Source organism: Sorex fumeus, unplaced genomic scaffold (genome assembly GCF_029834395.1).
Source record: "Sorex fumeus unplaced genomic scaffold, SorFum_2.1 ptg000030l, whole genome shotgun sequence".
Lineage (NCBI taxonomy): Eukaryota > Metazoa > Chordata > Mammalia > Eulipotyphla > Soricidae > Sorex > Sorex fumeus.
The window spans coordinates 10047332-10064420 of record NW_026606087.1 but is presented as its reverse complement, the minus strand read 5'-3'; the positions used below and the strand labels follow the sequence as shown (position 1 = coordinate 10064420).

At 37.9% G+C, this 17089-nt stretch overlaps 1 protein-coding gene and 1 pseudogene across 1 annotated transcript; both read right to left on the bottom strand.

Annotated features, from left to right (window-relative positions):
- Positions 1 to 1189: 1189 nt before the first annotated feature.
- LOC130025602 (uncharacterized) lies at positions 1190 to 1302 on the bottom strand (annotated as a pseudogene).
- Positions 1303 to 5133: 3831 nt separating this feature from the next.
- On the bottom strand, positions 5134 to 6078 carry LOC130025265 (olfactory receptor 10A3-like). The gene has a single exon (XM_056116218.1). It carries the CDS (start codon positions 6076 to 6078, stop codon positions 5134 to 5136), a length of 945 nt encoding a protein of 314 aa, XP_055972193.1.
- Positions 6079 to 17089: the final 11011 nt, after the last annotated feature.

The following is a 17089-nucleotide window of genomic DNA, read 5'->3' as shown; positions in this document are numbered from 1 at the left end:
CATCTTCATCAAAAAATGGGTAGAGGAAATGAACAGAAGAACAAATGAACAAATTCTTCTCCTCAAAGAAGAATTTCAAATTGTCAAAAGGCACATGAAAAATGCTCTACATATCACTAAGAATCAGGGAGATGCAAATAAAAACAACAATGTAATATTATCTCTCCCCACAGAGACTAGTACACATCAAAAAGAACAAGAACTTCCTGTGCTGGCAAGGATGCAGGGAGAAAGTGACTCTCCTTCATTGTTGGTGGGAATACTGACTGGTTCAGCCTTTTTGAAAAACAATATGGGCATGGCTCAAAAAACTAGAAGTTGAGCTCCCATTTGACCCAACATTACCACTCCTGGGAATATACCCTAGGGGCACCATAACAAAGAGCAGGAAAGAGACCTAATCTCTATTGTTTATTGCAGCATTATTCACAAAAGCCAGAATCTGGAAAAAACCTGAGTTCTCAAGAACAGACTACTGGTTAAAGAAAACCATGGTACAGATACACAATGGAATACTATACAGCTGTTAGGAAAAAATGAAAATGAAGTCATGAAATTTGCCATGCATGTACAAGGAGACTATTATGCTGAGTGAAATGAATCAGAAGGAGAAGACAGACATAATATGATTGCATTCATTTGTGCAATATAAAAAAATCATAGTATGAGACTAATAACCAAGGGCAGTAGAAACAAGGGCCAGGATGAGTAGTCCACAGTTGGAAGCTGGCCACAAGTGAGAGAGAGGGCAGTTAGGATGGAGAAAGAACTACTATGACAATAAGAGTTGGAAATGATCACTCTATAAGAATTGAGTGCTGGAAGTAGGTAAAGGCATAGTCATGATAACCTTTAAATACCTGTATTGCAAACCATAATGTCCAAAGGAAAGAGAATAGAGAGAGAGAGAGAGAGAGAGGGAGAGAGAGAGAGAGAGAGAGAAAGAGAGAGAGAATAAAAGTGTCTACCTCAGAGGCAAACTGGAACAGGGGGTGGGAGGGAGGACATCAGTTGTAGAAAATGTACACTGGTGAGGAGACAGGTTCTGAAACCCAATCACGAACAATTTTGTGTATCTCATGGTGATTCAATAAATAAACAAAAATAAGTAAAATTAATTTTAGATAAAAAAATTAAATCTTAAATTTGAAATACTCTTAAGTATCTTTTGTGTTAGAAATTAGAAATTAAATATAGGCTCCTACTATATTTTCACGAATTTGCGTGTCATCCTTGCGCAGGGGCCATGCTAATCTTCTCTGTATCGTTCCAATTTTAGTATATGTGCTGCCTTACAAGCGGCCAACATGGCCGACCCGAGTTCGATTCCTCCGCCCCTCTCGGAGAGCCCGGCAATCTACCGAGAGTATTCAATATGCCAAACACAGTAACAACAAAGTCTCCAATGGAGACGTTACTGGGCCTGCTCGAGCAAATCTACGATCAACGGGAGGGCCTTTACCTTTACCTTTACTATATTTTCAATTACTATATACATTTTTATTTATTAAGTAAGTAAAGTAAAGGCCCTCCCGTTGATCGTCGATTTGCTCGAGCGGGCCCAGTAACGTCTCCTTTGGAGACCTTGTTGTTATTGTGTCTGGCATATCGAATACTCTCGGTAGCTTGCCGGGCTCTCCGAGAGGGGCGGAGGAATCGAACTCGGGTCGGCCATGTTGGCCGCTTGTAAGGCGAATGCCCTACCCGCTGTGCTATCGCTCCAGCCCTTTATTTATTAATGTGCCCAAAAGTGACCTCAGAATTTTCTCCAGAACCTTCTCCACCGCCAGCATTCCCTATCTCAGATAATGGTAACTTAAAGTTTCTACAAGTTATCCTTGAGCATAATTTAGCTTCCACAATGATCAAATCTATATTCTATCTGTATGGTTGTATCTTCAAACTACATATATTCAATCTGTTTTTTAGGGATATTTGAGAGTGGGATTTGTGTTGCACACAGCAGTACTCAGAGGCTACTCTTGCTTGGTGCTGAGTACTGCTGGGAAATAGGGAGGGAAGGATTAGGACTGAGGCCCTAAGCAAGAAAACTACCAGTATGGACTGCCTCCAGTATGGACTGTCATCAGTATGGAAAACATGGAAACACCTGACAGCCTGAATGACTGGAGTGATTAGAAAACAATCATCTTAGCCCTGCTTTAGTGGTCCACATTTCTGGAAGACAATGAAATGTTTACCCCCCTGCTCCCTTTGTCATTAAAAAAATATAAAGGAAAGGGGCTGGAGCAATAGCACAGAGGGTAGGGTGTTTGCCTTCCATGCTGCTGACCCGGTTTTGATTTCCAGCATCCCATATGGTCCCTTGAGCACCGCCAGGAGTAATTCCTGAGATCATGTGTCAGGAGCAACCTCTGTGCATTGCCGGGTCTGACCCAAAAAGTAAAAAAAAAAAAAGAGAGAGAGAGAGATAAAGGAGAGCTTTCTTCTTTCTCTGGAATCCTTCTTTAGGAGACCCCTTCCCAAAATCTAGGAGCTTCTCTGTATTGTTTCTCTGCATTTTCTGATCCCTGAGCACCACAAGGCATGGCCTAAAGAAGAAATAAATAAATAAACAAATAATTTTCTGAATTTCTGCATTCAGCTCCCAGTTCTTGTTTTCAATCTTGACTGTTTGAGGACAAGAACTTGCTATAACAGTGCGAGGGGGTTACTCCCGGTAGTTCTCATTGGGCATGTGGTGCCAGGATCAAAACAGGGCCCTCCCTCATGCACAGCATATATTCCAGCCCTTTGAGTTGTCTCCTCAGTCCAGTATATCCAATCTGAACATTCCACCTTTCTTTTATCCATAGCTACACGCTGGACTGAACAATTTTTGACTTTCAATAGGACAATTGCTTTGGTTCCTGACTCCTCCCCTTTGCCTTATGCCCTTGCTCAAAATCCTCCCATAGTACTCTGTCCCATTAAGTACAGAAACCAATTCATAGATTAAAGATCAGTTCCTTTTACTTTCTAAACTCATCTCCTCAAATTTCTTATTCACTCCTGTTCTGCCAGGCAATCTCCATACTGCTTCTTCTGAAATCCATGTCATGTTATACATCACCAAGTTTGTGACTTGCTATGGTCATGGGCTATTGCTCTCCAAAACACCCATAAAACATGGAAGAATATAGGGCCAGAGCCATAGTACAGTGGGTCGAGAGCTTGCTTTGCAGACGGGAAACCCAGGTTCCATACCTGACATCTCATAAGGTCCCCTGAGCAACACGAGGAGTAATTCCTCAGCACAGAGTCAGGAGTAACCCCTGAGAAACACCAGGTGTGACCCTAAAACAAACAAACAAAAACAAAAACAAAGGAATAATAGAGGATTCAAAACATAGATTCCCTTAAAGACACAACCAGAGGGGGCACTGGGAAGATTGTACCATGGGTAGGGCACTTGTCTTGCACATGTCTGAATGGGGTTTGATCCTGGGCACCCCATACAGTTGCCCAAATCCCACTATCAGTAGTCCCTAAGTGAGCCACGAGTAAGCCCTGAGAGCTGCTAGGTGTGGTTCACTTGATCACCTGATTGTTTGACTTCCCGTTAATCATCGATTTGCTCAAGCAGGCGCCAGTAACCTCTCCATTTGTCCCTGTTGCATGCTAGTGTAGCCCAATGGCGTCTGTTTATTCTAGGAACACGAAGAGATTGGTATTGACATTGACAAAAATACAGTTATAGAGAATTGCAATATACACTCTACTGACATCAATGGATAAATAATTTCTTTTTTTGGGGGGGGGGTGTCACACCTAGCAATGCTTTTGACTCTGCACTCAGGAATCACTCCTGGCGATACTCAGGGGACCATCTGGGATGCCAAGGATAGACCCCAGAGGGTCTCATGCAAGGCAAACACCCTACCCGCTGTACCCACCGCTCTGGCCCCACAATTTTTTTTTTTTTGCTTTTTGGGTCACACCGGGCAATGCACAAAAGTTACTCCTGACTTATTCATTCAGAAATTACTCCTGGCGGTGCTCGGGGGACTATAGGGTATGGTGGGAATCGAACCCAGGTCAGCCTCATGCAAGGCAAACACACTATCCAATGTGCTATCGCTCCAGCCCACAATTTCTATTTTGAAATTAAGTAATTGACCACATGATTTAGATAACTGAGATTTCCATCTCAAAATGAATTAATACACATTTTTCTCAAGTGCACATAGAAGAATCTCAAAGATAAATCATATGTTCAGACTCAATTAAAGATTTAATAAATACATAAAAGTCAAAAGCATATCATGAATCTTTCCTGACCTCAATAGTTCCTAAAATCAGCCACAAAGAAAATGAGAAAATGTTCGAACACATGAAAACTAAATTAGAAAGCGTGCTTTTAAACAATCATTGAGTGTTGAGTAAATAAACGGTATATTGTAAATAATATATCTTAAATGAGATACAATTAGGAAAATTTGTATTGTTTACAATTTTTTACAAGAAAAGCCTAATAATTCTTTGGTTACCAAGGAAGTTTGGAAATACAAAAAACAAGTAATTGTTAAAATGTTAAAAATAATCTTTAAAAATAACTGCACATGATTTACTATTCCATTGAACAAGTTTTTCTTCCAGAAATTAAGATCTCATTTATTCCTTGATCTCCTTAAGTGTTACCCTAGTTCTACAGCACAGTACCATTAATCTCAAAATTGTAATTGTTTTTAAAAGCCACTCTTCATTGACTATTAAAATAATATTTCATATAATTCTTTCTCTTCTATCAAAATTATTTACTTTTAATGTCTTTGTTTCTTTAGACCCACTTTGAAATATTTATCATTGAGAAAGCAGGGGTATATATGAACATGTGGAACTAGGGGTAAAAGTAATTGAAATTCAGTCTTAATGGCAATGATTTGGTAAGAATTGGATATTCACATTAGAGGAGGATAAAGAAATTGTCACAGACATAACCCCAAAACTTATGCATCTCTAAAAATTGAATAATTATATACTATTAAAATAAAAATATCTCTGATCCATTTTAACATACGGAGCACAGAATAAAATGTACTTGTGTCATAAAACAAAACCTTTTTACCATGATGTATTTAAATACAGTTTGGTCAGGCAGTGAGTGACAAAACAGTATATGCTTGCAGACAGTCAGAATGTATGTAAATCCACTCTTCTTTGCCATAATTTCATCAAAGCTCTTTTCATCTCACTGTTTCGCAAGCTGTAAATCAGTGGGTTTAGCAGAGGTGTAAGAAGTGAGTAAGCCAGTGACATGAGTTTCTTGGTTTCTGGGGAATAACCAGATTTGGGCTGTAAGTAAGTTAGAATGGCTGTGCCATAGAAGAGGGTCACAGAAGTCAGATGGGAGGCACAAGTGGAAAAGGCCTTTTGCCTCCCGGTGGTTGATGGCATCCTCAGGATGGCAAAGAGAATTCGAATGTAAGACAAGATTATCAACAAGAAAGGAAGCAAGATAATCAAAATGGTGCCTGTGAATGCATAGATTTCAAACAGAAAGATGTCTGCACATACAAGCTCTAGCACTGGGGGCGTCTCACAGAAGAGATGGTTAATTTCATTGGAGGCACAAAATGGGAAACTAAATACCCATGTGGTTTGCACAGTAGCCACCATAATCCAAGTAATCCATGACAGCATTACTAATCTCACAAAAACACTTTCATTCATAATCACAGGGTAGCTCAGTGGATGGCAGATTGCAGCATATCGGTCATAAGCCATTGCCCCCAGGAGAAAACATTCAGTTCCTCCCAAAAAAATAATAAAATACATCTGTGCGAAACAGCCTGCGAAGGTGATTGTAGTTTTTTCAGTGGACAGGACCACCAGCATTTTAGGCGTCGTAGTTGCACTGAAACCTGCTTCCAACACAGACAAGTTCAGGAGAAACAGGTACAAGGGGACATGGAGGCTTTTTTCCAGGGAGATGACAACAATAATGACAGCATTTCCCATCAGTGTCACCAGGTAGATAACCAAGAAGACCCAAAAGAGCTGCTCTTCCAGCTCAGGGTAGTTAGAAAATCCCAAGAGGATGAATTCAGTGACAGAGCTTTGATTTTGCCTTTTCATTTCAGCAGGAGAGCATACATTGCTTTATGGATTTAAGACATATAGTAATAAGTCATAATCCATTAACTCAGAGCCAAACTGTGCATTCATGCCAGACAATTTTAGCAGAAGTGTTAAAGGTGAATCCATTCATATTGAAATTACATTGAAAATTTTGGCGACTTGCAGTTAGTGAGAGTAATAATTCTTTTAAATAAAAAAGGTGATGAATAATTCTGCCTCAGAAATTTTCTCTGTAGAGGACAAAATAAAATTAAGATTCTATTGCAATTAAACACTATATAATTTGACAAATTTGAGATTATATAGATTAAGTGGCATGCATCTAACATGTTAAAATTGTTATCTATTTCCTAGTTTTATGTAACTATAAAATCTAAGACCACAAAAGTGCAGTTTAAAAGGGGTAAATAGAAAAGGTGACAAACATTTATTAATTAAAAATATGTGACAATATTTATTTTCATGATATATCTAGCATAAATATTTACTTATTTAAAATGATTGTAAGCAACTTGGGAAAATGTAACAACACAGCAGAAACCAAAAAATAGAATTATCTCTTAAGATCTTCGTGTTTTAGATTATCTTTGAGCTATGTAAATTGACTTCAGGTTTATGGTCTATTTACCCTTCTGGACCTGGTTTAATTTCTAGAAATTTCTACAGGTCAATTCTTCATGACACATCTTTATTACCTTGTTGCTATAGGTAAATCTCTATTTTTTGTCACTGTAAATCTGTATTTTAAATTTCTATCAAGAGAAACGGAAGAAAAGTATCTTCCATAGAGGGTGGCTGGTTTGGTTGGGAGTTGCAGGAGGGAAACTGGGGACATTGGTGGTGGGAAATGTATACTGTTGAAGGGATAGGTCTTAGAACATTGTATGATTGAAACCAAATTATGAACAACTTTGCAACTGTGTATCTCATGGTGATTCAATTTTTAAAAGGGGAGAAAAATAAAATAAATTTCCCTCCTCATGCTCCCTTTTTAATTATTTATTATATTTATAGTTTTAATAATTCATTATCAAACAAATACTTTTTGCAGAACATACCACCACCCACCTCTGTACGCTCAGAAAAATCCTTGATCTCAGAGCACACTGCTTAGTAGGAAATAGTATCTCACTCTTTTGTTAGATATAAAAGACAAATATTTTCTTTTAATCTTTGCTATAGTCATGTTTCAAGAAATAATCTCTGAATTAAAAATAAGAAAATAATTATTTTGAATTAAATAAGACCTAAAACTAAGAAAATTAAAACTCTACTTTTAAGGAATGAGTATCTAAGAAGTAAAATGAGTATCTAATAAATATAAAAAGTTAAACCTGCACTAAAATTTTGGGGGTAAATTGTGGTAGGAAATGATCTATAAAGCTCAATGAGAAAAAAATTACTCCAAATAGGGAAGGAAGGTGGTAAATTGTAATTGCAAAAAATAATGGATATGATATTGTAGGAAGACAGAGGAAGAAGGTTGACTTGCTCAAATCAGACATTGTTTATGGACAACAAAGCAGTAGAATAGAGACCTGTGGGTCTCTGTATGAGGTTTTCAAAATCAGTAGAAATTGGTTAACTACGGAAAATCACAAAACAGGAACACAGAAAACAGGAGGTATATAATGCTGTCCAAATAAAGCATTAGAAATTTAGTGACCAGGGCCAGAAGATAATGCAAAGGTTTAGGCTCTTTCGTTGCACGTGTATGGCCTGGGTTTGATCCCAGGACAGCATATGGATCACCATGAGTGATCACTTAGCACAGAGCCAGGAGTAAGCCCAGAGCACTTCCCGATGTACCCAAAAAGTAAAATAAAGAATAAAATAGTTGATAGTAAGTTGACTTATTTCTAAATATTATCATAATCACCCGTAGATAGTAAAAACTATCTACCAATTGTATTTTTATTGGCCAAAACTAAGCTACTAAAATAGTAAAACTAAACTATGCATTACCATATACATTTTTGTTTGTTTGGGGGTCACGCTCAGCTGTGTTTAGGGCTCACTTATTGATTCTGTGTTCTTGGATCAGACCCTGCATGAGCATATATTTTAATCCATTTCCAATAGGGAAAAAAAAGAATAATGCATACTTGATTACAAATCTTCAAAATTGATTCATTTTAAAAACAAAAAATTTAAAGAATAAAATAAACAAAAAGTAACTTTTAAAGGACTAAGTAGAGCATGTTATGGAATGAAACACTCATAATATAAAGATCAACTAACATATAGGGTTCACATTTGCTCTATAACATTGGGAACCCTACTGCAGCCTTAGATTACTCAATGACAGGAAATAGTCAAATGAAAGGAAATACTTTCCTTTATTAGATTTCAACATTCAAATTGGAAAAATTCAGAGATGGACTTATTTATCAAACTACCTTCATTTCCTAACTTAGGAGTTGATGCTTAGTTCATGCAAAGTACTAGTACCTCTAATTATTGCAAAACTTATCCTAAAGAAAAAAATTAATTTGTATTAAAAAAACATAGTCTATTGTTTTAAATGCTTCGTGATTCATAAGCAATGAATGAAATTAGTCCAATAGCAGATCCAATTATTAGTGACAGATATAAATAAAAACCTGCTTGGTCCAAATGAGTCACAGCAGGTTGGGCACTTGCCTTGCACATAGCTGACCGAGGTTTGATCCCTCATCACTGCATATGGTCCCCAGAGCATCACCAGGAGTGACCTCTGAACACAGATTCAGGAGTAAGCCCTTAACACCACCTCATGTGGTGTTAGAGATAAAACAAACAACAAAACCCATTAATAAACACAAAGCAGAATCTTCACTTTCTTACCACTTAGTCTGTCTTTTAAAATGTCAAGCTGCTTTATCAAAATTTTCAACTCTAGTTAAAAAACCACCTCTCATGAATAAAATTCAATGATTCATTTCAATGACTTTAGAACATTATATGACATTGAATTTTATATGCTGGATCATCCATCCCTGGAATCACTTAATAAGCACTTTCCAATAATTTTTTTACATAATTAAAGAGGCTTAAACTTGGCCCCACCGATGAGAAAGCTCAGGAGCATAAGCCTGAGAGACACACATCCTTTGTAGCCCTCTGAGGAATAACTGGCTTCACAAGAGACCCAATTTCACATGACATCTCCCCAAAGGAGGAGAAAGCAAGTTTACTGCATTGTCTATTTGTTATGGTTGTTTTCCTGGAGTAGTTTCCTTCCCATGGAAGCTATTTGAGGAACTGTATCTGATAGTGCTCAGGGTCTGATGGGTGACTCCTGGTGATACTCAGGGAACAATATGGTGCTGGGAATCAAATCCTGGCCTCCTGCATGCAAATTATGTGGCCCATCCCATCAAGGCATTTCTAAAGCCCTGTGTTCCATTTTTTTTACTAGTAGTGTGATGGTAATACAAGAGGTGTGTAATTTTTGAGATATCAAAATGAAGAGTCATGTTCTGTATACTTTCCTATATTACATATATTATATTTTAATGGAAAGCAAATAAGCATTACAGATATATAATAAATTGATAAAAGGAAATAATATATTAAAATTGTAACCCAGAATCAATAGTATTACAATCGTATTTAAGAAACAAAAAGTGGTGCTGGTAATGTGTGAGAGAAACACATTATGGAAGTGGGGTTGTGATTCAGTACTAGAGCACATGTTACATGTTTTGTGAGACCCTGAGTTCAACACCCAGCACCACAGGTTTTGCTTTGGTTTGGGGTTTGGTTATTTATTTATTTATTTATTTGGCTTTTAGACCATACCCAGAGATGCTCATGGCTTATTCCTGGCTCTGAACTCAAAAGTCGTTCCTGACAGTACTTGGAGGAGCATATGGGATGCCTTGGATCAAACCTTGGTCATCCACATACAAGGTAAATGCCCTGCCTACTATACTATGGCTCTGACCCGGAATCACAATGAAAAAATACAGATAGATATATAGATATAGATATAGATATAGATATAGATATAGATATAGATAGCCAGGGAGATAATTCAAAGGACTAGCACATATGTTTTTCCTGCAGATTAGATATGAGCTATTCATGGTTCCCCGTGCACAATTGGGTGTAACCCCTGGAGTAATATATTAGGATATGTTCCTAAACTCCCTAACTATAAATCACGGTTACAGTCACAGTCCTCCCGTTATTCATCGATTTGCTCGAGCGGGCCAGTAACATCTCCATCATGAGACTTGTTGTTACTTGTTTGGCATATCGAATATGTCACGGGTAGCTTGCCAGGCTTTGCCATGGGAGCGAGATACTCTAGGTAGCTTGCGAGGCTCTTCGAGAGGGGCAGAGGAATCAAACACGGGTCGGCCATGTCAGCTGCGTGCAAGGCAAATGCCCTACCCGCTCTGCTATCACTCCAGCCCAACTATAAATAATTAAGTCATTAGTGAAAATTCTATGTGTGCTTATTTAGCATATATTCCTCAATGACTGACAAAGTAAATAGAAAACAAAGACATTCTAATGGAATGATTTTAATGATATTTTATTTTAGCAGATGACAACAAATGAATGCTATATGACAAAACTCTATCCTAATTACACACTTCTCTACAAAATTTATGAAACGTTAATAAGACTAAATACCTGCAACTTACACTTATAACATAATTTTCATAAAATGATAAAATAGTATCTGAAATAGAAGAGAATCAGTATTAAACAACAGACTCTTACAATATTTCAAATGATTAGTATTAGTTTTAGTAAGGTTTTAATGAAGTTTTGCGAGAGTTTTGCCGCTCTCTCTATTGTTCATTGATTTAAAGAAGGCTTTTTATTCTGTTGAGACTGGAGCAGTCATCTAAGCCCTAGCCCAACAGGGCATTCAAACTCAGTACATCAGGATCCTTAGTACACCAGGATCTCACCGTTCTATAAGAAAGTGATCATCGACGTAAAGAGAGGGGTTCGGCAGGGCAATACCATTTCACTGAAACTCTTCAGTGCCACCCTCAAGAACGTCATGTGACGACTGGAATAGAAAGGAATGGGAATGAAGATAAACGACTGGCAACTACACCTCCTCTGCTTCACTGATGACATCATTCTAATAACACCAAACATTAGCCAAGTGGTACCAAATGCTATCTGACTTCGACCGTGAGTGTGGAAAGGTCAGACTGCAGCTAAATCTTACAAAGACAATATTCGTGAGAAAGGGACTAGTTCCTGACGTTCCATTTGCTCTCAACGGAATGAACATCTACGAATGCAGCAGTTATGTGTACCTAGGTCGAGAACTCAGCATGACAAACGACCTGGCACCTGAGTGTGTAGGAGGAAGAAAACAGCGTGGAACACCTTCATGAACGTCAAAGAAGTTGCTAATAGGACGAAGAACCTCCGGCTCCAGGCACATCTTTTCAACTCCACTGTTCTTCCTACACTAACATACACCTCAGAGACCTGGGCCCTATGAAAACAGGATGAGAACACTATTCGGGTCTCCCAATAGACCGAAAGAGCTATGCTTGGAATATCACGCTTCACTTGAGCGAGAGAAGGAATCCGGAGTTCCAAACTCCATCAATGATCAAGAATCAGGGATGCTGTCTCGTTTGCCAAGGCATCAAAAATCAGATGGGCCAGACACATAATGCAATTTAGAGATGACTGCTGGATGAGAGCTGTTTCCAACTGGATTCCACAGGACGTCAAAAGAACACCTGGCCACCTACCTACAACATGGTCAGACTTCTTCGTCAAGACCCTGAACAAATTGTTTGAGGCTCTTTGTGCTCCTGGAGTAAATAGACGCTATTGGGCTACACTAGCACACGACTAGGACGAATGGAGACTTTACTGGTGCCCACTCAACCAAATCAATGAGCAACGGGATCCCAAGTGATACAAGTGATACAAATCTTTGTCAGTGCTTTATCAGTCTTAGCTATTGCTCTTTTATCTAATGTTTTGTGTGAAAATACTTTCTCCCATTAGTTCGGTGTCCTTTAGTTTTAGCCTGATTTTCTTTAGCCATGTGGAAACTTAAGTTTGATGAAGTTCCATTTGTTTATTTTTGTTTCTGTTTCCTTTCCCAAAGGAACCATACCATTTAAAATACCTTTGAAGCAAAACAAAAGAATCCTAGAACGTTCTGCTGATAATTTGCTTAATGTATGTTGGAATTCTTGTCTTGAGATCTTTGATCCACTTCGAGTTGACTTTTGTGTAAGGTGTGAGGTATGAATCCAGCTTCATTTTTAAAATATGTGATTATCCAATTTTTCTAATACTATTTGTTGAAGAGACTATCTCTACTTCATTTCATGTAATTAGGTCTTTTGTTGAAAATTAGATGATCACAGAGTTGGGTTTATCTTTAGGTACTTGATTCTAGCCCATTGGGTAGAGAATCTATTCTTATTCAGGCATAATGCTGTTTTGATCACTATAACTTTATATGTGGTTTCAACTTAGGTCATGAGATATCACCCAGTTTCTTATGTTTTAGTATGGCTTTGACTATTTAAGGTATTTTATATGAAACTTATTATTGACCATTTTTAGTTCTTAAAGAATTTCACTGGGATTTGGATCAAGATTGCACTTGAATTTATATAGTAATTTTTAGGCAGGATAGCCATTGATAATATTGATTCTTATAATCCAATGCTCGAGCGGGCCCAGTAACGTCTCCATTGGAGACTTTGTTGTTACTGTGTCTGGCATATCGAATACTCTCGGTGGAATAGCATGGGATGTTTTTCCATTTCTTAAGTTCTTGTATTTAAGTGACTGATTCTCTACATGGTACAGATATTTTATAACTCTTGTGAAATTGATTCCTATGTGCTTTATGTTTTGGGGCACTATTTTTTAAAATTAATTAATTTATTTATTGAATCACTGTGGGAAAAGTTACAAAGTTTTCAGGTTTAAGTCTCAGTCATGCAATCAGCAAACACATTTCCCTTCACCAGTACTTATTTTTCACCACCAAGAACCCCAACATACCCCCCCCCACCCTCCCAATGCCTGTGAGGCAGATGAATTCTAGTTAACACTCTATCTACTGTGATTAGATTCATTCTTTCAACAAAAGATGCACCATTATTATTTAGATTTTACACCCCCAAATCAGACCTGCTGAAAAGGCATTGTGAAATAATTTGTTTTCCACAGCTGGTTACAAAAACCAAATGATGTCACAGCTGCACTATTTTGGATTTCTGATATTTTACTTATTAAGCCTGGAAGTATTTCTGCCAAGAGTCACATAATTATAAGATTGGTTTCTGTGGCTCTAGAGCCATGGCTGTGCCAGAGAGCAACTCATGACCTTGGTAGAGCGTGAATGACAAGCTGGAAACACTCCCTTTCTTATGAGGTTTCAGTCGCCCTGTCACAACCGGCTCATACCTGGCTTTCCAAAAGGCTCCGAGGCAGCCGCCATCTTGCTTTCCAGAGGGAAAAAGGTGGAAGGGAGCAACACCCTTTCCCTTCCGGGAAGTCATGGTGGCGTGGATTAACACATAGTCCATTCACTTTTCTGCCACAAGCTTCCGGGCTCTGCATTAAGTCCTTGTGCCTCTAGAGCCATGGCCGTGCCAGAGAGCCACTCTTGGGGGGCAACTCGTGACCTCGGTAGGGTGTGAAGGACAAGCCGGGAACACCCCCCTTCCTATGAGGTTTCAGTTGCCCCGTCATGACCAGCTCATACCTGACTTTCCAAAAGGCTCCCAGGCGGCCGCCATCTTGCTTTCCAGAAGAGAAAAGGAGGGAGCAACGCCCTTTCCCTTCCAGGCAGGCATGGTGGCATCTCACAGAAGAGATGGTTAATTTCATTGGAGGCACAAAATGAGAAACTAAATACCCATGTGGTTTGCACAGTAGCCACCATAATCCATATAATCCATGACAGCTGCCAGGCTCTGCATTAAGTCCTTGTGCCTCTGGAGCCATGGCTGTGCCGGAGAGTGGGGGACAACTATGGGGGACAACTGTGGGGGACAACTCATGACCTAGGTAGGGTGTGAAGGAAGAGCCACTCTGATATTATCTCTCTGATAATTAAAACACCCCCCTTCCCATGATGTTTCAGTCGTTGAGGCACCATTTTGACTTTGAGAAGACTCTAATCTTTTTCTCTATCTCATTGCTTGCATATGGGAATATGACAGATTTTTGAGTGTTTACTCTGTAGTCACTGACTTTCTCTATTGGCTTACTGTTTGTAGAAGCTAATTTTTAGTGAACTCTTTAGGGTCTACTATATATTTTATTATGTGATCTGTATAGTGATAATTTGACTCCTTGTCTTCCAATCTGAACTGAATCCCTTTGAATTCTTTTTTTTTTTTTTTGCTTTATTGCTAATGCTAGGTATTCCTATACTGTACTGAATAAAAGTGTAGACTTCTGTTGTCTATAAATATCTCTACTATATTTGTCTTTTGCCTAATATCAGGATGAATTTTTTGAGTTATTAGACATTGAGAATGATACTAGTTGTGGGATTGTTATAGATGCCATTACTGTTTTGAAGAAGGCTCCTTCCACCCCTATTTTGTTGAGGATATTTTTAAATCATGAATGCATGTTGGATATTGTAGAAAACTTTTTCTGCATCAATTTCACAAAATCATAGAGTTGTTCAAAACTCATGGTATCTTGAATTTATGAGGGATCTATTGTAATTTATCTCCTTTGCTTCTGATATTATTGACTTATTTGTATATTTTCTCCTTTTTCCCTCATGAGTCTAGATAAAGGTTTCTCTATTTTGTTTTCTCTTATGAGGCACCAGCCAAAGTTTCCATTGACTCATATTGCTTTTTGATGTCTATAAAAGTGATATCTTATCTAATATTTATTATTTACTTCCTTTTACTGCTTTTGGTATCCATTTGTTGTTACTTCTTCAGATGTTTAATATGTGTCTTTTGTCATTGATTTGAGATTTTTCTTCTTTTCTAATATTCCCCTTTCACTTTTTCCATCTCCTGGTATTCTTATAATTTGATGATTATTCCTCTTGCTGTCTATCTTACATTCTCTTCCATTTTATGTCTCTTTTCTTTTTTGGCTTCATTGTTGTTGATAAGTTGCATCTTGTATTCAAGATCATTGATTTGGGTCTCTCCACATTGGAATTCTGTTGCTGTGGTTTTCTATTGTGTTTTTTAGTTCTTTCAATTCCGTTTGTATGGATTCTTTCATAGTATGAATCAGTTGTTTTTTGAACTGATAGAATTTCTTTTTCTGTGAGGCCCTTTACATACAGGCTTGAGAATTTTTGGGGGAACTCAAAGGACTTAGTCTTCTGTTTCTTTATGCCAATACAGCAGCTATTATTTTATATTTCATTTTATTGTTTCAAAAATGTATTGAATCATTGTGAATTGTCAAATTACAAAGTTATTTATAATTGAGTTTCAGGATTAAAGTGATTAATCATTAATCCTTTCACCATGCCTCCTTCTCTTTACTACTGGCCCCAGTTTCCCTCCCACCTTTGGACTGCCTCTTTGGCAGGCACTTTCTCCTTTATCTTTTTAATTACTGCTTACATGATTGTTAGCGAGTTTTTACCATAGATAGTTCCTTTTAGTGAGAATTGTCGATGCCTATAAAGTGACAACTCAGTGGTGCCAATTAGCCTGGTTTTCATACTCATATAGAACAATATAAGGGATATGAGAAATTTAGTTGCACTAATCATCAGCTTATAGAGAATTGTAGCTGATTTGGAAAGTGGTCCAAAAAAAGGTCAATCAGGTGAAAGATGAGACTCAGAGGAGGAAATGATTTGCTCAAGATCGTGCAGAAGCATTAGCAGTAGAGCCAGATCAATAGACTAGTGAATAAGTCAGGTCAGTTTTAAGGTGTCTTGTGTTAAAGAAGAAAATCATGCAACATCTAGAACAGATATATAAAGACAGCAATATGAATTTGTCCCATAAAATTATTATCCCTCAGAAGTAGTTTATCTTTAATGGGATTCTCTCTTTTTTTCTTTGTCATTTTTTGGGGCCACACTTGACAGTGCTCTTAGCTCTTAGCTCAGAGGCAATATCTGGAAGTTCTCAGGGCACCATATGTGGTGCTGGGGACAAATTTGGGTTAACTGAATGTGACTTGCACCTTACTAGCTGTATTATCTCTCTGATAATTAAAAATATATTTATATATCTCCCTACTTTTATTGAAGCAGTGTGATTCAGAATACTGTTTAATGATAGTTTCATGCATTCCAACACCACAGCTACAGAGTCCCTGCTTCCCTCCATCAATGTCTCAAGGACTCTACCATGCACCCTACTCTTAGGTAACCACAGTCCTGTTGACAAACTCTCCATTTCTGATGTACAGCACATTTAAAAACTGATTGCACTCATCTGTGGAATATGAAGTAACAGAATGGAAGACTAACACCCAAGAATAGTAGAGATAAGGACCAGGAGGTTTACTCCATGACTTGGAAGCCAGCCTCAAATGTTGGGGGGAAAGGCAGCTCAAATAGAGAAGGGAACACCAAGTAAAGGGAATTTGGAGGACCAGCTCGGGTTGGGATATGTGAGCCAAATGTAGACTATAGATTGAACACAATGAAGACTCAATGCCTCTAGTGCAAACTACAACACCCAAAAGGAAAGAGGGAACAAAAGGGAATGCCCTGCCACAGAGGCAGGATGGGGAGGGGGGATGAGTGGGAGTGGTGGGAGGGATATTGGAATCATTGGTGGTGGAGAATGGGCACTGGTAGAGGGATGGGTACTTGATCATTGTATGACTGAAATGCAAGCACGGAAGTTTAAGTCTGTAACTGTACTCCACAGTGATTCACTAATAAAATTTTAAAAAAATAAATAAAATTTAATTTAAAAAGAAATTTTATTTTCTTCCTAGTAAATATGTACTGTTTAATATTAGAAATGTTACTTAAATTTATTTTTCTGATAACTTTATATTATTATTTTCAAGTATCTTTAATCTGAGCAAGATAAATTAAAATAGACATCAA

Bases quoted from the DNA above. Each gene is read 5' to 3' on its own strand.
- LOC130025265 (XM_056116218.1), bottom strand. From the start codon at position 6,078: ATGAAAAGGCAAAATCAAAGCTCTGTCACTGAATTCATCCTCTTGGGA.